Consider the following 20,798-nt stretch of genomic DNA (forward strand, 5'->3'; position numbering starts at 1 on the left):
GGGGATAAACATCTTAACAAACAAGCAGTTGGGTTTTACTGTTGTACTTGGCTTTCTTTTCAGAAATGGGCAAAATTTCTCCGAGATTTTGAGAACTTCAAAGCTGCTTGTGTCCCGTGGGAAAATAAAATCAAGGCAATTGAAAGTAAGTGCTCATTCTATCTCATTAGATGAGGAATACTGTCCTAGATAAATGTCTCATAAGCTTATCAGGTGGTTTTCTCAGTCCTGTACTACTGAAAAGATTAAAAACAAGAAAACAAACAAATAAAGACATTTTTATGACCTCTTTGCTCACTGTGAAGCTTTGCTAGCACTTACTAACTGCAGCACTGGAGACTCCACTCTCCTTTTCTGCATTAGACCAAAATATTCTCATTTTGACCTTGTATTTTCTTCTACACATGAAAGTCAGTATTGTGCACAATGACATTGAGTCATATCATTGGGAAAGCAGAGATTTTATTTTGGAAATGAACATGACATTGAAAATACATAATCACTTGAAATATTGTAAATCAACTGTACTTCAATTTAAAATAAATTCATATAGAAATATCAAAAAAAGAAAATATACATTCACTTGGATGTTAGACAATAATCAAAATGAGACATATCTAAAAATAGTGAAGAAATCTTAAAGCATCATTTTCAAACCTCTGAAGGGAGAATAAGCAATAATCATCCAGAAACTCCCTATCCGAATATCATATTGTGCCTTCATTTTGTACAGTGTTCATAGTGTACAGAGAAAGCAGGAGAATATAACCAATCAAAAACCTATTTATTATAGTGCTCTAGCCTTATAATAAGGAAGATAAAATTTTTTTAATATTGTAAATATGATTTTGAGCATAACCTTGTTATATTCTGATTTCTAATAGTTTTGAGTAGAATCTGATTTTCCTCCATACCCCTCCAGATAGCAGGGCAGATTTTCCTGCTGGCTAAATGTGGTGTTGCCTAATTAAAGTGGAGGCTCCATAGGGAGATAACACAGTTGATGGATATTTCACTGACAAGATTGGGCACGTTTTAGGAGTGACTACCTCTCAGTCCTCTGTCTCTCATCATCAGATGGCAATGAATTAAAATACGTCAGCTTATTAATCGAATACATAATACATAATAAAATAAATCAGCTCATTAATTCCTCCCACATATTCCTATACCAGCCCTTTCTTGCTGTATTTTTCTCAACACTTATCACTATCTAAAATACAGTATTTTTCATTTAATTTAAAAATAAATTATTAAATAAATAATAAATAAAATAATTAAATGAAAGATACAGTCATTTCACTTCATCTTGTTCATTTCTTCCAATAGATATGAAGGCAGAACATTTGTTTTGTTCACTCCTGGACCCCCAGACCTAGAATATGCTTGATCTTAATGAATGTGTTGAATAAAATTAAATTTCCAAATGGAAATGGAAAAATAAATTTCTAAAACTCTTGCTGTTTCCATTTTGATCCCAGTAGGGCCTGGATCCCAATACTACTGTGGACCAGGTACTCACTTGTTGACTTTCAACTTTTTTCATATGAAAAATAGATTTGATACTTCTTGCTGTGAAGTTTTGTGTCATATGGTGATGCCATGGAGTTTAACTGTTATGCCAGCCTTGTAAAAGGACCTTGCCTAAAACCCCATGGTTACCTGCTGAGAAGCACCTTATCAACCACATTGGATTGCATATTTTGCTGAAGAAGCTGTACATTGGTACTCCAGGAGTACAAATATAACCTATACTTACTTGACTCCTGTATTACTATGAAAACCATGGATTAAATCATTGAATTCTTTCAAGCTGGAGATTACAAGCCTTTCTCAGAATCAAAATCTACTTCTTCCTAATAGTAAATTACAGCATCAAAGTTAAAGTATGATACAGACTTAGAGAACAGACTTATGGTTGCCAGGGATGGTTGGGGGAAGGGATAGTTAGGACATTTGGGGTGGACATGTATACACTGCTATATTTAAAATAGGTAACTTACAAGGACCTACTGTATAGCACAGGGAACTCTACTCAATGTTATATGGCAGCCTGGATGGGAGGGGAGTTTGCGGGAGAATGGATACATGCATGTATATGGCTGAGTCTCTTCACTGTTCACCTGAAACTATCACAACATGGTTAATGAGCTATACAAAATAAAAAGTTGAAAAAAAGACAGTTTTCAGAAACAGGAGACATAAAAAAAAAAAACTAAGGTGTGATAGACTACTTTTTTTTTAAGACCAGAAATAGCTTTAGACAGGCAACCTTAAGCACAGAGTTTAAACTACATGTTTCCCTGCTGGCCTAAGGGCTCCAGAAAAATGTAAATTAAATTTGCCACATTTAATTCCCCATCCTTAGATCAGTTTGACAGAAACTGTGCTCTGAATCCTTGCCTAACAAGATGGTATTTATATTGTACTTTACAGCAGGTAATTTAATTGGTCTTTTCCCATTTAGAAATGCTCATATTTATCTGCTTGTCTTATTACCCATCTGTTCAAGAGGAAATTATCACGATGACAGACTACAAATTACTCTGTCTTAATAATAAATATCCAGAGGGAGATATGAAACCTTAACATTAATTTAAAAGATACACAAGAAAATTCAGGAAAAAGAATATTGTATAAGGTTTAGACTTCATTTTAATAAATACCAAAGACTTTTAATATATTAATAATTTACTAATGAAACAGAATTTATTCATTAGATTAAAGAGAAAGGAATTGGTCATTGATGGGCACAATCCAGATTTGTAAATTTGATCAGCCTTAGCTGTTTGATGGATATTACCTATATCTATTCTCTCACACACACATTGATTGCATATTTATTCTATATAGCATAAAATAGTATTTAAAAAAAACATTTTTAAAATGAATTTAACTATGGTTATCCCAGGTGGCACTAGTGGTAAAGAATCTGCCTGCCAATGCAGGAGACATAAGAGTTGCAGGTTCGATCCCTGGGTTGGGAAGATCCCCTGGAGAAGGAAATGGCAACCCACTCCAGTATTCTCGCCTGAAGAATCCCATGGATGGAGGAGCTTGGTAGGCTACAGTCCACGGGGTCGCAAAGAGTCGGACACGACTGAGTGACTTCACTTTCACTTTCTACAAGAATATGTCTAAGCACATGGAAATTACTGTTCTTTTAATTATGCTCATTTAGCTACACTGTAGAAAGGTTTCTTTTCTTTTTTTTAGGAAATGCCAGTTTCAGTCAACAATCCCTGGGAGGATAGAACCACTGGGCTAAGTGAATATGAAGAGGGAAAAGGTTTTCTTTTTCATTTTTTGTGTTGAGAAAGGGAAAGGGCATATGGAACTTTGATGTCAACCCATGGATTTGTTTTCTCTTCTTTGTGATCTTTGTTTTTGTTTTGTTAGTGTTCTTTCCTCCTCTGCCATTGGTAGATGTCACACAGAAGGAACACTGCCTTCTGGACTTCTCGGTCTCTTTGACCTGTGTCTGGATCTTTCCTACGATCACTCTTTGATGAAATCTATTTTCCTACAATTCATTTTCTTTATACCTAGGATTTTGCAGAGAAAAGCCTTAGTTTTCACTTCTCTACCTCCAAAAAAAATTGTGGTGAAGCCACTTTCAAGTCTAAAAACTCGAGTTTATAAGCTTTGGGGTCGAATGTATATTTCACCCATAATATATATGGATTATATATAGGGTGGATGTGTTTGTGCATCCTCAGTTGCTCAGCTGTGTCTGACTCTTTGCGACCCTATGGACTGTAGCCTGCCTGCCAGGCTTCTCTGTCTGTGAAATTCTCCAGGCAAGAATGCTAGAGTGGGTTGCCATTTCCTTCTCTAAGAGATTTTCCTGATGCAGGGATTGAGCCCAGGTCTCCTGCATTGCAGGCAAATTCTTTACTATCTGAGCCACTAGAGAAGCCCATATATTATGTAAGGGGTATTTTTTGAAATATTTTAATTTGCTTTTCTTTTTTGCTTTTAGGTATATTTACACTTATCTGCCAGGGATTGTGTATGGGGGAGTGGGAAAGGGTGGTCCATGGTGCTAATTAGAAGAGCAAAAGGATAAAAGGCCAGGAAGGAAGGAAAGAAAAAAGGAGGGAGGGAAAGAGGGAAGGATGGGTCAGTATCCTATGCTCAGAACTCTATATCAGAGGGTTTCACATGTATTTTCAGGGAAAAGCTTGCCACGGAAACCTAGAGACAAATATTCTCCAGTTAATGAATAACTGTAATGACTAATAAGCTGGAAGTCCACTGCCTTCAATAAAACATGATAAGTGAACCTGGCTGAGGCAGCCCTTGGGTAGTTGTTACCAGAGAACACAGATAACAACCATGAAATGATATGAAATCACTGGGAGCCAGGTGGATGATCAGATGTCCCCGGAGAGGAGGATCTGCTCCAGCATTTCTGCAGATAGACCAGTGCATCCAGTTACAACACCTGGCGGGGGGCGGGCATGTTTATCAACAGCACACACTTTTTGAAATTTTGTAGAACTCAGTACCCCTCTACAAAATGAAATGAATCCAAATACAAAATGTCCAACTGGGGCTTCCCAGGCCGTGCTAGTGGTAAAGAACCTGCCTACCAATGCAGGAGACATAAGAGACATGGATTCAATCCTGGGGTCAAGAAGATGCCCTGGAGGAGGGCATGGCAACCCACTCCAATATTCTTGCCTGGAAACTTCCATGGACAGAAGAGCCTGGCGGGCTACAGTTCATACATAAGGTTGCAAAGAGTTGAACATGACTGAAGCAATTTAACATGCCTTCATGCATGCACAATGTCCAATTAGACACTGAATTCCTTTTAAGTTTCTATAAAAACTGTCACTGTGTTCTGAGAGTAAGTAAGATGGTACCTAAAGAATGGACTAAATTCTGGAAATAGAGGTCTGACTCTCATATGAGCTTGGCTTTATCTTAGTAAGCAGAGGCTGAAATTTGCTCCACACTAACTTCCCTCCTCTGGTAATAATGCTTCCCCATCAGCAATGCTTCAAAGCTAGAGACCCCAAGAAAACCAGTGTTCCCCAGGAGGTGCTTTGCTGAATGAGTCAGGACAAAGGGCCTGATGCAGATAGTAGCTGAGAATGTTCCCTGGTTTTTCTTGGGCAATGAAAATGAAAATTAGGAAGACTGGGGAAACTAGCAACTTGCTATTGAATCTTAAATGATTATCAAAGGACACTGGCTTTTATTAATCTGTGAAATTTCAACCTGAGACTCAAATTCAGTTTTTTCTTCCTTTTCCATTCTCTGATTTAAGAGAATGCTTTTATTTGGTTTTTCTTCATCAATAAGAATTGGACAGATCACTTTACTTACCTGAGGTGTGAGTTGACAGCACATTCTTGCTTGTCCCCTCCCAATTAATTCCCCAGGCCTGAAGTGAGTGTTAAAATGTGAAGTCTCCCTGACCACCCCCACTGCTTAACACTTGTCAACGACTTTTCATCACATTTAAAATAAAACGCTCACTTTTAACCTTTCCTTAAGAGGCCCTACACCCACTGTCATTTGGTTTCTTCATCTGCATCCATCTCCATTTTCCTTTTTTCATTGTACTCCAACCGGAAGCCTTTAGGTTTGTTCCTCAATTGTCCTGGGCTCTGGCTTCCCTCATGATATTTGTCCCTGCATTTTCCTCTGCTTGAGCTGCTCTTCCCCAGCTCTGGACACTGCTGCCTGTTCCTTCAACTTCAGATCTCTGCTCAAATGTTACCTTCTTTCATTTCAGCCTCTGCTTACTAAGATGAGGCCAAGCTCACATGAGAGTCAGACCTTCCTCCACAAACCCATCTAAAGCAACCCCTCTCAATATTTTACCTTCTTCCCTCTAGGACTGATCTGGATAAATTATTATATATACTTTTATAAATTTATGATCATAATGTAATGTAGTATATATTATGATGGATGTATACTTCTTTATGTCTTTTTAAATTATTGCATATTTCTTATTTCCACACCTCAATAAAATATAATTTGTATTAGGGCAGCAATCCTGTCTCTGATATTATGTTTCACATCTAAGATAATTCCTGACAGAAGGTAAACATGTGAAAAATGAATGAATGGACTTCAGCTTCTACACTATCTATGAAATGCCCCATCTGCTCAGAACAGCACGGAATGGTCTATAGGATGTGTGTGTGTTCGTCACTCAGTTATGTCCAACTCTTTGTGACATCATGGACTGTGGCCTGCCAGGCTCCTCTCCATAAAAGATGTGGTAAACTATGGAAAGAATATTGTTGCTTGAGGAAAAAAGAGGAAGAAGCACAGTAATTATAATAATAGCTAACCACTGGCCAGGCATTGTAGTAACTGTAATAGGGAGGAATTTTTGTGTTCTGTTATGTTAACCACTAAAGGGACGTTGCCTGTAAGTTTAAATTATACATAATGGCCTGTTTCTGGGAATCCTGCCTTCCAGGTAATGAGCATTAAGCTAAAATATCTCTGTTTAGCTCATGAGGAACATTCTCATCAGGTCTACCTATGAATGACTAAAGGAAGGAAGAAATTAACACATTCCCTCTGGAAGCTAGCTGGAATTAGGAAGTGTTTGACTTTTTTCCCTCTGCTTTTAGTATAAAGGAAACCTAACTTCTAAACCAGGCCAGATAGTTCTTTGGGGGCATAACTTCACCATCTTCTTGGTTTGCTGGCTTTCTGAATAAAGTCATTACCAACAACTCATCTCTTGGTTTATCGGCCTGTTGTGTGGTGAGAAGTACGAGCTTGGGCTCAATAACATAACCAGTTTATGTAGATTTTCTCACTTAACTGTGTTAACTCAAAGAATAAAATGAACTCTTCAAATGGCAACTCTGGCTGCTGAGCAAAAGGCAGGAAGATGGACTCTAAAGATGTAGTAATTGTGCAGAATGCACATCTACTTTTATCATGTTAACATTTTCTCTTTCTGGATGGAAAAAAAAAAAATGCTAGAGCCTGTAAAAGTGAAAAAAAAATCAATGTGTTGCAATGATGCAATGAGATGACTCAATTTGGAAGACACCAAGACTTGGCTTTTGTCTTGTTTTGCCCCCTCTCAAACTTTTATTTTCTTTTTAATAGGTCAGTTTGGCTCATCAGTGGCTTCATACTTCCTCTTTTTGAGATGGATGTATGGAGTAAACATGGTTCTCTTTATCCTGACATTCAGCCTTATCATGTTGCCAGAGGTAAGATTCTGACTTCTAGTTTATAAAACATGCTGTAACAAGCTTCTTATGCAAGCACTCTACTAAAAAAACTCCACTCTTTAAGAGCAGAATGCCTATCTAGCTACCTATGCTGTTAGAGTAATAGTATTTGTAACAAATTAATCTTCAAAATGGTGTCCATCAACCAAAGGTCCTAATTCTTCTCTGAAGAGTATGTGGCCTCCTGAAATAATAAATAAAATGTGTGTGCCTGTTTAAATGTACATTTATCTGTGGAAAGTTTCACAGATTCTATCAGATTCATAAGGTGGTCCCTATGCCCAAATATTAATTACTCAAGAGAAAGACTTTGACATCTTGTGAGTTGCATGTATTTATTTTGCCAAGTTAGCTTTGAAAAAGATACTATTTAATGCAACTTTGCAAAAAGCAGAGGAGAAAAGGAAAGATATAAGCATCTGAATGCAGAGTTCCAAAGAGAAAGATAAGAGATAAGAGAGATTTCCAAAGAGAGAGAGAGATAAGAAAGCCTTCCTCAGCGATCAATGCAAAGAAATAGAGGAAAACAATAGAATGGGAAAGTCTAGAGATCTCTTCAAGAAAATTAGAGACACCAAGGGAACATTTCATGCAAAGATGGGCTAAATAAAGGACAGAAATGGTAGGGACCTAACAGAAGCAGAAGATATTAAGAAGAGGTGGCAAGAATACACAGAAGAACTGTACAAAAAAGATCTTCATGACCCAGATAATCACAATGATGTGATCACTCACCTAGAGCCAGACATCCTGGAATGTGAAGTCAAGTGGGCCTTAGGGAGCATCACTACGAACAAAGCTAGTGGAGGTGATAGAATTCCAGTGGAGCTATTTCAAATCCTAAAAGATGATGCTGTGAAAGTGCTGCACTCAATATGCCAGCAAATTTGGAAAACTCAGCAGTGGCCAAAGGACTGGAAAATGTCAGTTTTCATTCCAATCCCAAAGAAAGGCAATGCCAAAGAATGCTCAAACTACCGCACAATTGCACTCATTTCACATGCTAATAAAGTAATGCTAAGAATTCTCCAAGCCAGGCTTCAGCAATTCGTGAACCATGAACTTCCAGATGTTCAAGCTGGTTTTAGCAAAGGCAGAGGAACTAGAGATCAAATTGCCAACATCCGCTGGATCATAGAAAAAGCAAGAGAGTTCCAGAGAAATATCTACTTCTGCTTTATTGACTATGCCAAAGCCTTTGACTGTGTGGATCACAATAAACCGTGGAAAATTCTGAAAGAGATGGGAATATCAGACCACCTGATCTGCTTTTGAGAAACCTGTATGCAGGTCAGGAAGCAACAGTTAGAACTGGACATGGAACGACAGACTGGTTCCAAATAGGAAAAGGAGTACATCAAGGCTGTACTAAGACCAATTAACTAAGACCAAGAAACAAGACTGAGGTTGTGTATTTAATTGTAAGAAGTTAAATGACTCTGACTTCTTTGGATACTTACCATACATGTTGGGTTAGGCTTTACTTAACCTACAAAGGATCTTTCCAGATATCAGTATTTCAAAAGCCAATTTGTTCAATACACCATTGGCAACAGCCAAAACTAATTGTTTTGAGTGACTTTTTATCCCTGTGGTTTCAAATCAGAGCCAGCTTTTGCATCAAGCCACCACCCCACAAGAATAATACTAGTGTCTTATATGCTTAATGAGTTTCAGCTTTTAATGTGGAAAGTACTTTCACTTCTTTTACTCACTGAGTCTCACAACAAATTTATAAAGTAGAATAAAGTCGAGTTTTCTTTCTCCATTTTAAAAATGTGGAATCTGAGTCACATAATGGTCATTGGACTTAGCTGATATCACAGAGTGAAGAGTTTTTTTTTTTTTTTTAAGCTTATCTGGAATGAGCGTTCATCTTGTGTAACAAGCTTTTGCACCCTGTTTTGCTAGTTTTATAATCTTTGAGATAATTTGGGGGGTTATATGACTATCTGGCTCGTGAAAGATGGTGGACTTAGATCAAAAGTCCTAAGATGTCTGAGGTCATAAGTATAGTACAACTCCTAAGCAAAAACTTTAAGCAATGCAGCAGAATGTACTTCACCTATTTTGAGTTAACCCCAACTTTGTTTTTGCTCTTCTCTAAGGAAACCTGAAACTCTATCACCAGTTACTATGACCCTTCTCCGTGTCAGATGCAGGGTATACACAGAATCTTATCAGCTGCGTTTACTCTTTCCCCCTACACCATGCTGCCTCCATGTGGAGGAATGAAAGGTTATTGCTAATTCATTCCAACCGTAGAAAATTGTAGGATGCTCCTGGGTTGGGAAGATCTTCTGGAGAAGGAAATGGCAACCTACTCCAGTATTTTTCATGGAAAATTCCATGGGCAGAGGAGCCTGGCAGGCTACAGTCCATGGGGCTGTAAAGGATAGGACATGACTGAGTGACTGAGCACTGAGCACTCATATGTAGTGCAGGAAGCCAATATGTGTTCAATTCGATGTGTTCCCAGAACTAGGAAGCATATTGGTTTTGGATGCTTTTTTCCAGGTTGTGTTAGATATTGAGGGGCATCCTGTTTTCTGGGCATTGATTATCAACTCCAGCAAACAAACAGAAGAGGATGGGCTTGCTGATTGCTGACTTTACAGAATCAACAGAGGGCAGGACTGGTTGCCTCCTGGCTGCAATGCTGGATTTTTCAGGGGCCTCCACCCAGCAGCCTTACTCAGCATTCCTCCGATGCATTTGCCCTTTTGCCCTAAGTTCCTGCTCCCTGTGCAAACAGGAGACCCTAATCTTCTCTGTTTTCTGTGGCCTCCAACTCTGGGGAAAAAGAGCATGAATAGAACCCACCCTCTGTTCTGTTCTGTCTAAGGAAGCCAGAAGAACTGCCGTGGAAGCTGTGCAGTTTGGGTGGAGAGAAGGAGCAGGGGCTGATTCGCAGCCGTTGCCCAGTCAATCTATGCACCTAGGTTTCCACCCACGTTCTTCCTCCTCCTCCGGCCACAGCCCCAGAGAAGGGATGTTTTCATGTTGCACAAGAAGCAGCATCTGCTTGGCCAACTTCATGCCTATGCTGGGGCTAGAGGGGTAGTTTTTTCCCTACTCTGCTCCATCACTGACTTCTTCCACCCCTAATCACATGTCTTCTAATCTGGTAGCACAAGGTCTGGGCAGTAAACCTGAATCAGTGATGAAGCCGACATCACAGTCAGGGTGCAGTCTTCCCTCCTAGTTAAAAAGTGAAAGTGTTAGTTGCTCAGTCGTGTGACTCTTTGTGACCCTGTGGACTGTATCCCACCAGGCTCCTCTGTCCGTGAGATTTTCCAGGCAAGAAAACTGGAGTGGGTAGCTACTCCCTTCTCCAGGGGATCTTCCCAACCCAGGGATTGAAGCCAGGTCTGCATTGCAGACAGATTCCTTACCATCTGAGCCACCAGGGAAGCCCCTGCTAGTTGACACCCTCTAATTGTATGAGTGATCTCCTTGTTCTTCTCTTCCTTGACATGAAAGAGAGATTCTCCTCCACCCCCAGCCCTGAGGGGTATTCCCATCTGACTATGTGGGTAGTATGTTTTTCTTTGAAAACTATTGTCCCCCAAAGGCCACCTCTCTCCTTTCCTGACCTCCTAAATGAGACTAGTATGGCAGTGGTGGTGGGTAGTAGGGCTCTCAGCAAGCCTCTGGGAAAAGTGGTTGGTTAGGTTGCTGGTGGTCTGCTGAAGTCAGAATGCAGGGTCCTTTGTTCTTAACTCTGGATTTAGTAGTCAGTTCCCAGAAAAGGGGACCCCACATGGAGACCCACAGAGTCCCCATGAAAAAGTTTCAGAAGAGTTCTAACCAAAACCATTTGTGATCACATGTGTGGCTCAGACTTTGTTTCCAATTGTCAACTGCTTTCTTTGTTTTTCCATGTAGTACCTCTGGGGTTTGCCATATGGCAGTTTACCTAGGAAAACGGTTCCCAGGGCTGAGGAGGCATCAGCAGCCAACTTTGGTGTCCTGTATGACTTCAATGTAAGTATTTCCACATAGCTGTGTGGTGACAGATTTTTCCATATTCTGTAATTCCATGGCCCCTCTTCTGTAACTGAATAAAGGTCTTAAGAGAGAGGGCTCTGACCTTTTAAAAAAAAAAAAAAGAAAAAGGGAGGAAAAGTAAATGGAGTTTAGGAATATGATAAGATGATTAAATGGGAATATAGATTATTGAATGAACATTCAGTTCAGTCACTCAGTCATGTCCGACTCTTTTTAACCCCTGGACTGCAGCACGCCAGGCTTCCCTGTCCATCACCAACTCCTGAAGCTTGCTCAAACTCATTTCCATCGATCAGTGATGCCATCCAACCATCTTGTCCTCTGTTGTCTCCTTCTCCTCCTGCGTTCAATCTTTACCAGCATCAGGGTCTTTTCAAATGAGTCAGCTCTTTGCATCAGGTGGCCAAAGTATTGGAGTTTCAGCTTCAGCATCATTCCTTCCAGTGAATATTCAAGACTGATTTCCTTTAGGATGGACTGGTTGGATTTCCTTGCAGTTCCAGGGACTCTCAAGAGTCTTCTCCAACACCACAGTTCAAAAGCATCAATTCTTCAGCGCTCAGCTTTCTTTATGATCTGACTCTCACATCCATACATGACTACTGGAAAAACCATAGCTTTGACTAGATGGACCTTTGTTGGCAAAGTAATGTCTCTGCTTTTTAATATGCTGTCTAGGTTGGTCATAACTTTCCTTCCAAGGAGCAAGTGTCTTTTAATTTCGTGGCTGCAGTCACCATCTGCAGTGATTTTGGAGCCCCCCCACCCCCTCAAATAGTCTCTCACTGTTTCCATTGTTTCCCCATGTATTTGCCATTAAGTGATGGGACTGGATGCCATGATCTTAGTTTTCCTCATGTAAATATTATTGTCACTGTTTGGAAAAGGACAAAGCAAGAGTTTGCAAATGTGCTTTTTGGAAAATCTTGTTGTATTCCTCAGGTTTTAATATTTTGTATTAGCGTCTTCCCCTCTTACACATGTCTATTTAGCATTATTGAAGAGTCAATACTAAATAAAACTAGATAGTAAATACTAAACAATACCAAATTCTAACTGTTATATAAAATGAAAATGATTATCACTCGATTGTTATACCCAAATGAGCATTATTCAATCATAGCACTAAAATGAGTATATTACATTTTTGAGCTCCCTTGGGTGGGGATTATTATGGCAGGGATTCGTTTTTGCCTATTGAAAAATCATTTTGGAGCATGATTCAAGTCTGTGACAATGATTCAATTCTACACATTCTTCTTAAATGTGTAGTGGCCAGATTAGAGATGTTCTGAAGTGTATAGGATCAGAAAGTAGGTGGAGATTGGGGAATTAATACTTCAGGAATCTTTGAAGGGTAGCAAATGAGAATAAAATTTTATGTAAAGTAGGGAATGAAGGAAGGAGAGAAAAATAGTGGTCTTCATACTTATACTATTAATATGCATATTTCACAGATGTTTTGAATTCTACCCTCAACCTCTCTAAATTGTGAGTTTCCTAAAGAAAGGATAACATCTGCTGCATCTTCGTTGAAGCCCTTGACATAATACTCAATCAGTAGAGACTTAATGAATCTTGTTTCCTGGGAATCCTGAGCAAGGGGGAGGATTTGTAGAGCGTTGAAATAAGAACCAAAGAATTTAATTGATGTGAGCAGTACCAGCAAATATAAACTTTAGGAAACGTTCCCAGCCTCTGACTCAACAAGGCAGCTATAGAATAAGCACAAGCAGAGTGACAGCCTCAACTTTGTGGCCTTTGTAATTTTAATTCACACCTGTCAGTTGGAATTTTCACTTAAATTCAATGTTTATTAAATATAAACATGCCCTGGTTTTACAAAGATGAATGTGACATGGTTCTTGACCTCAAGGTAACTATGACAGTAGAAGAAAGCTCTTACACAGGCAACTAGTATACAATATGTTCTGCACTTAGTAAAATGAAGGAGAAAAAAATACCGGGGAGCCCTGGGGAAGCAGGTTGTTTATTTTGCTTGCGTGCCTGGGTTTCAGAGAAGATATGGCCTTTGAGTTAGATTTGACTTCTTTTCTTTTATTTCTTCTTTCTATTACTTCTACTTCTTCCATTTCTCCCTCTCTCTCCTCCCCCCTCATTTACATTTCAATTAATTTATTACTATGCATCTTTTTTTTTCTCATTCTCTATTTTTTTTTTTCTCATTCTCTCCTATTTTTATTTTTTGTATTTTTTATTTTTATTTCTCATTCTCTCCTCTGATTAGTAACATAATAAGCTTCCGGTCTGGTTAATAAGACCAAGAACTAATAATATTACTGGCATTTTCTGATGTTTTAGTCATATCAGGGAAAGGAAGAACTAAAAGTATGAATAAAAGGTGTTTTGACTTTTAAACACATATTTTTGAAGTTTCTACACTTACAAATTTGTCAAGTAACTGAAATGAAACAATGTCCATTTTGCAAACAATGTCTGTTTGAGATTTTAGAGGTATTAATTAACTGAGAAAGACAAAGAGGGAGGTGGCGCTGGGAGAGTTGCTAAGGAGTGGACTAGAGAGTCTAGGAGATGAACACAGGAGACTAGAGGAAAGGTTTGGGCAATGAGTATGCTTTCTAAGATTTTTATTACTGCCCTCAACAGCTTTCTCCTGTTCAGTTTGGTGAAATATTCTTTTTTGATTGTGCACCAGATCTTAGTTGTGGCATGCAGCGTCTTTTCATTGCAGTATGTGAGATCTAGCTCCCTGACAGGGACTGAACCCATGCCCTCTGCACTGGGATCACAGAGTCTCAGCCACTGGACCACTAAGGAAGTTCCCAGTTTGGTGGAATACTATTTACTGTGGCTAGAGGAAGATGGAAACAGGAAGATCCTATAATATTCACTTAGGCCAACCTAGAAATTATTCTAAGGCCATGAGAGATTATTGAAAGGTCAAGAAAAAAAGTCATTAAAGTAATGGTATGCACTTATTTCTTTCTTAATTTTTTTCTGAGGACCATGATCACTCAATTGTTTGACATATCACAAATAAGAGACTTAAGAGAGTAATGAGAATTTTAATCTCATACAGACTTTCTATCCCATGTCTCACATTATAAAGTTAGGGAAACATTGAGTCATAGAAGCATGTTTGAGGTCTTATGGCTAATAAAACCCTCTTAATCTAGTGTTCTTTCTCTGTCCTATATCACATCAGTCAGTTTTTTGTCATAATTTCTAACATCCTTCTCATTGACAGTTTCTGGAACAAAAACTGACTCCATTTAATGCTGTATCTTGCAAGGGGAAAAGGAGTTGAGTGGTTGGATCCCTTTTCCACCTTTTGTAATAAACATGCAATTCTAAATTAGCTTCTCAAGTAGAAAGGTTCAATATTTAACCTTGCCTGAATTCTTTACTTGCTGCTCTGAACAGTTACCTCATAGAGGTGCCCTCTCTGTATTATCAAGTGATCTAACTCGACAGCCCACTATTTCATCTATCATAGTACCATGGCAGAAACCTTTGGCCAGATATCCTTGAGGTCCCTGGAAACCCAGAATTCTGTACTTCCAAAGAGCCCAGAGATGCCAGGAGAAAAAGTTTTAGGCCCAGGGTAGAGATGACTGGTGCCTAAATGGTCCAATCAGAACATGAGCTCTTTTCCCTTCATTTAAGAATGTTAATATATCAGATTAGTTAAGCAGTATCATATAGACGCAGATACAGAAAAGCACAATCAACTTACAGAACACTGTAAAATAGATGCAAGCATGACCTCTTGTGGTATAAGATCCTATAAGTCGAGAAGGATCAGAAAATTTTCAGGGTGGAGGTGGCAAGTTTGTGGGGAGCTGCTTCTCTGTTGAGTTTATGTTAGAACCTTGTAATGTCTCTCTGGACACTCCCCCTCCTCACTCAGAAGTATCCCTTTGGAGCTCATCCAAATTCCCTTTAATTAATAGCAGTTGAGTACCATTTGATATATGCAAGGCCAGCCAGTCTTATGGATTCTCAAAGTCACCATTTACAAAGCACCGTATTTTTAATTTATTTTTATTATATACCCTGTTGTGGGTCTTACTGGATAAGAGAAAAGTATATTTTATTAAAATAGTAAGAAATAGAAAGGTGGTATAATATGGATATTATGAATCAAATTGACAGAAATAGTAGTATTTGAAGCAATAGAATTAGAAGAACAGATTTAAGTCAGTAAGAGGCTGTCTTCGTTGGCATGATATTTGGAGATACAAGAATGATGTAGGAATGATGAAGAGACTATAGAGCTTTGATATTCTTGTGAGAGAGACAGGGAGCAACTGAGGTGGAATTTGGAATGAGCTTGAGCTGTTATCAGACAGTGAGATCATGTGGGTAAAGATTTGAGCTGTGAGTAAAGGGAAATGCATTTAGCTTTCCAGCTTGAGGGCATTTTATACATTGTGGATGGAGACAAATGGTGAGTCAAACTTTGTCTTCCCTTTTCCCCTGGTCACCACAGATAGGGAGATATGGTGAGAAGAGGAGAGTTTATACCCATTATGTATTAAAAAGGCACATACATTAAATTTTATCTTTATATAACAATGCTTCAAGATGAAGATCAATAATCTTTTCATATTTGAGGAGATTGGGACTCAGGGAGGTTCACTGGGTTTCCCAAAGACGGCACAGATAATTAAAGAAGGTATTGAAATTCAAACTAAAATGTGGCTGACAATGTAAAATTGTTTGTTTTATTCTAACATATCATCCCAAGCCTATGCCTTCTGCCCACTTTTGCCACATCTCATTTTTGAGGTCTATCTTCAAAGGAGACTGTCACAAACAGTCTAAATGTTAATAAACAGCAGTTCAGGCCCTTGTTTTATTGGCATCAATGTTTCTTTTAAGTAGTGATCTTCTAAAGCCAGGGCATCCTCTCTCAGACAGTCTCAGTTCTTGAAGTTCCTTCATCTCTTACTGTACCAGCCACATTTAGAAGAGATATTTTTGTGATTCACATATGGAATGATGCATTCTTTCTTTAGAAATGTTTCAGTAGTTCAAATGTATCTTTGTTTTTAGAGAGCTCCCCTTTTTAAAATTGAGGTAAAATTGACTAAAACATTATATTCATTTTAAGGTATATAGCATCATGATTTAGTATTTTTATATATGTTGCAATGGTTACCACAATAAGTCTAGTAATGACTTTTACTGTACATAACATAGTTACTGAATTTGTTTTTCTTGTGATGAGAAATTTCAAGATTCGCTCCGTCTGCTGAAAACAATGCATAACCTAAAAGTTTAAAATTATGCTTTATTCGGTGGCTTTACGAGATTCATAGCCTGGGGTGGCAGTCTCTCAGATTGCTCTGGGGATTGTTCCAACGAGGTAAGGGAAGAGTCAGGATATATAGGAATCTTTGCTGGGAAAGAACAAAAACAAAACGTAGCCCATATAGTGGAACATAAAATGATTGCTGCTAGTCACAAAAGAACAAACCTCTCAAGTTAATAATTTTAGTGCATTTGTTTGTATGAGGAAGATGCAAGAGTCTGGTTTCATTGAAATGATTCATTTCTTAACTATATGGTTCTTAACTATCTAGGACTGGTATCCTATTTTTCTCTCCTGAATTGTCTTAAAAGTGTATGGTTGAGGGTACCTGCAGCAGCAAATGGCTTGATGGCTGCCATGTCCTCTGTTTACTGAAATGGTAGGCAGCTTTGTCCATGATTCTTTTAGCAATTTTCAGGTATGCATACAGTATTATTAACTACAGTCACCATGCTGTATGTTATATCCCCATGACTTCCCTGTTTTATAACTGGAAGTTTGTATTTTTTGCCTCCCTTTACCCATGTCACTGTCTTTTGAAGAGGGTCTGAGCAGCTGCTATATTGTTGTTGATGGTGTCTACTCTTGAGACCCCCATGGCGGGTAGCCCCCCAGACTCTTCTGTCCTGGGATTTCCCAGGCAAGAATACTGGAGTGGGTTGCCATTTCCTTCTCCAGAGGATCTTCTCAACCCAGGGATTGAGCCTGTGTCTCCTGCATTGCAGGCAGTCTCTTATTTATCCACTGAGCCACCAAGGAAGCCCATATTGGGATTACTTAGTTTCAACAAGTTTCAAGGCATGGCCCCTTAGCCAAAGCTATTGTCTCAGCCTAGCTCAAAGCTGACTCAGCAGACCCTGAACTCCTAGAACATAAATAATTCCCCAGTGAGGGCAAAAGTAGTACCCCATGCCAGGCTGCTAAGCCTCCTGTAGATTTCCAAATCCATCCAGAGATATGGCTCTTCCCTGGAATGGAGATCCTAAGGTTGGAAGGGGTGAGCATCCTCTCACCTGTGTACATGATGAGACTCCTATAAAGGCTGCACTGAACAGAGGCAGGTGCCGCTCGGGCATATGGTGCTGGGATTGGCAGCATCTAAGGGCTGTTCACCCCTGGCTCCCACATTTGCTTCACTTCCTCAATGTCCAATGCAGGTCTTCTGATTCAACAGGCTCATTCAGTATGGTTTAAAATGAGGCATATCAAATTCTGTTCCCATTCATAGGTCTTTTTCTTGCTTCATAGGCTTCTTAACCTACTATTTCTGGACTTGTTTATGACACTTTTATAGCCTGTAATAGGAAAGATCCCTGGGTCTGCTCTTGGCTTTCTTGGTATCCTTTTGTTATCCTGAATTTGGAGAACTGATTCCTTGGGATCGTCTTTCTTTGCTTCAGCAACAACTCCTATTTTTAAGTATCTCCTTTAAGCTGTACCTGCCAAACCAAAGATGAGCTTTCTTTTTGCAAAACTTTGGGATGCCTATGATCCTAATACTATGAAAACTAATACTAATACATGAAAACGAATACTAATTAGTTTAATAATTAGTATTAGTTTTTAGTACTAACACATGAAAACATTTCTATAGGAGTACTAATACTATAGGAGTATTAGTTTTTAATACTAATACTAATACATGAAAACGTTGTTTTCTTCTTTAGAAACCATCACAGAAACAAGTCTTCTCATTAATTAAGTGAACATTTATTGAAGATTTGCCAGGTGCCAGGTAGTGTGCCAGGCATTAAACAAAGTTGAACAAAAACCAACAAAATCTCTGTAATCAAATAATCATAAAAATAAATGTGATTGCAACTGTGCCATGTGCTATGAAAGAAAGCTAAACAGTATTAAGAGAACATGTATCAGGAAACTTGGTTTATGGCCTAAGAGAGGGAGGTGGATAAGAGCAGGAGTTTTTCTGAGAAAATAACATTTGAATTGGGCTTTGAAGAACCAGGGAAAATAGACATTATAGGCAGTGAGAACAGCATCTGCAAATGTCCTGTGATGAGAGAGGGCTGCCTTATTTAAAGGACAGAGTGAAAGCTGGCGAAACTAAAGCTGAGAGTGTGAAGGGGCATCAGGGACAGATATCGTTAGAGAGATAAAAGGATATTAAAACATGTTAGACCATCTAGAATCTAGACCATAACACTTTACTTTTTCTCAGAGTAATTGAACATAATTTGAGTGGTGAGTGAGTAGTGACATTATCAAACTTGGATTTTGAAAAGACCAACAGGTTGGAGAAAGGCAAGATTAACGTGAGGAGACCAAAGGAGAGTCTATCAATATGTCCAGAGGTGAGAGACTAAGGTTGTTTAGAAGAGCTCAGCAAAAGAGACACTGATGTATAGGACAGTCTTATGGACTCTGTGGGAGAGGGAGAGGGTGGGAAGATTTGGGAGAATGGCATTGAAACATGTATACTATTATGTATGAAATGAGTCGCCAGTCCAGGTTCGATGCACGATACTGGATGCTTGGGGCTGGTGCACTGGGACGACCCAGAGGGATGGTATGGGGAGAGAGGAGGGAGGAGGGTTTAGGATGGGGAACACGTGTATACCTGTAGCGGATTCATTTCAATATTTGGCAAAACCAATACAATATTGTAAAGTTTAAAAATAAAATAAAATTTAAAAAAAAAAAAAAAAGAAGAAGAGCTCAGTTTACCTGGGAGGAATTTGCTAATATCTAAATATTGGCACCAACCTAGTAGGCTGAGCTTGGTAAATTCAGCTGAAAGGCTGAGTTGTTGAGTTAGATTAGAACCTTACAACCTATTAAATTATATTCTGTAATATAAACAAGCAACCCCAAGTTATGAGTCTAACTTCAGCTGTGACAAATAGATTACTTAAGTTTACAAACTTTTGAAAGCAATTCAGTAAAAACTCTATCCGATATTTCATCATCATATATCACTTATGGATATTATTTGCTTATATATTGTACTTGAAATTATTTACATTTGATAATCTTAAATATTTGAAATAAAATGTATGCTGTTCATATTGGATTTTAAAACCTGGGGATTTAAATTTTTTCTAAGCCATTTCAATATTTACTCTACATTTTGGGGGTATTTTTATTCCTCAAAAACTCCTTTAAAAATACTAAGATAATATTTAAATACTAGATAATACTAAAGTGTTCCCAGTACAACCTGTGTCTAGATAACTACACACATTACTTTTCACGTATGACTTGACATTTCATGACTTTAAAGAAGTAGTGGGCAGATTTATACCGAATGACAAAACCCCATAATATAATCCCTTTAATCTCCTCTTGTGAAACAAAAGATCATTTTTCCTATGTGGAAAGAAATCACATGTAGCATCTCATTTTACAGCACCCGGATTGTCTCATTTATGAGTTTTAGGCAATTAAACAGTAGGAAAAATTGAAGAGTTTTGTCAGATATTTTCTTGGTGTTTTGACTCATTTAATCCCAACATAAGATCATTATTTTCATGTTTCTGTCTTGAATGATTTACTCTATTTTATTAAAATGAGTAGTAGAGAGCAGAATGATAGAAAAGGGTAGTTTAGATGATAATTTGAAGGAGCTTAACTTAACTGAGGATTGCTAATGACTACGAGAAGCAATTTCTCTGTTCATTTAATCATTCCACAAAGATGAGTGTGGGATTCTAGAAATATAAAGCTGATATATACTCCTTGTCTACAGGGACATTATGGTCTCTTTGGACATGCAAACAAATGAATGCCGTACAAGGTGACAATCTCAAGCTCACAGATGTGTGTCCTGGGCAAGTGGAGGCATAATGAAGGAGGATTCAGTGTTGGAATTTACTGAGATTCAGTTTACTGGCTTTCTTAGAGGATCCAGTAAACAGTAACTCTGTTTCTCATCTGAATTCTAAATTTGAAAGGCGAGCCAAGTTAATTCATTGATCTATCAGAGACGCCACTATATCTTCCCTGGGGTGGAGTGAGTAAAAAGCTAGAGGAGGGATGGGATGAAGTTCATCTAGTGGCACTCTGTGCAAATGAAAGAAATGATCATTCATTTCCTCATTCACCTGACTGTGGCCTAGAAATCAGTGAAGTCTTTACAAAGGTTTTTTCACCTAATTTTAAAGAAACAGTAGGAATAACCTAGGCTCTGAAATGGGGAGAGTAACAGGGAATAGTATTCTTAGCAGAGGGATATGTATGTACAAAGGTGTGGAGGCAATAAACAGTGCTGTGCACTCAATATCTATAAGTGATTCCGCCAAGCTGGT

The 20,798-nt window shown here is 38.5% G+C and overlaps 1 protein-coding gene across 1 annotated transcript in view; it reads left to right on the top strand.

The window, feature by feature from the left end:
• TMC1 (transmembrane channel like 1) overlaps positions 1–20,798 on the top strand; it is a 153,838-nt gene that overhangs the window by 79,618 nt on the left and 53,422 nt on the right. The window contains exons 9-11 of the mRNA XM_070794660.1: positions 64–145; positions 7,096–7,202; positions 11,112–11,210. Of these exons, the coding sequence (XP_070650761.1) occupies positions 64–145; positions 7,096–7,202; positions 11,112–11,210 (288 nt within the window). The remainder of the gene's footprint in view (positions 1–63; positions 146–7,095; positions 7,203–11,111; positions 11,211–20,798) is intronic.

This window comes from Bos indicus, chromosome 8 (assembly GCF_029378745.1).
Source record: "Bos indicus isolate NIAB-ARS_2022 breed Sahiwal x Tharparkar chromosome 8, NIAB-ARS_B.indTharparkar_mat_pri_1.0, whole genome shotgun sequence".
In the NCBI taxonomy this organism is placed as follows: domain Eukaryota; kingdom Metazoa; phylum Chordata; class Mammalia; order Artiodactyla; family Bovidae; genus Bos; species Bos indicus.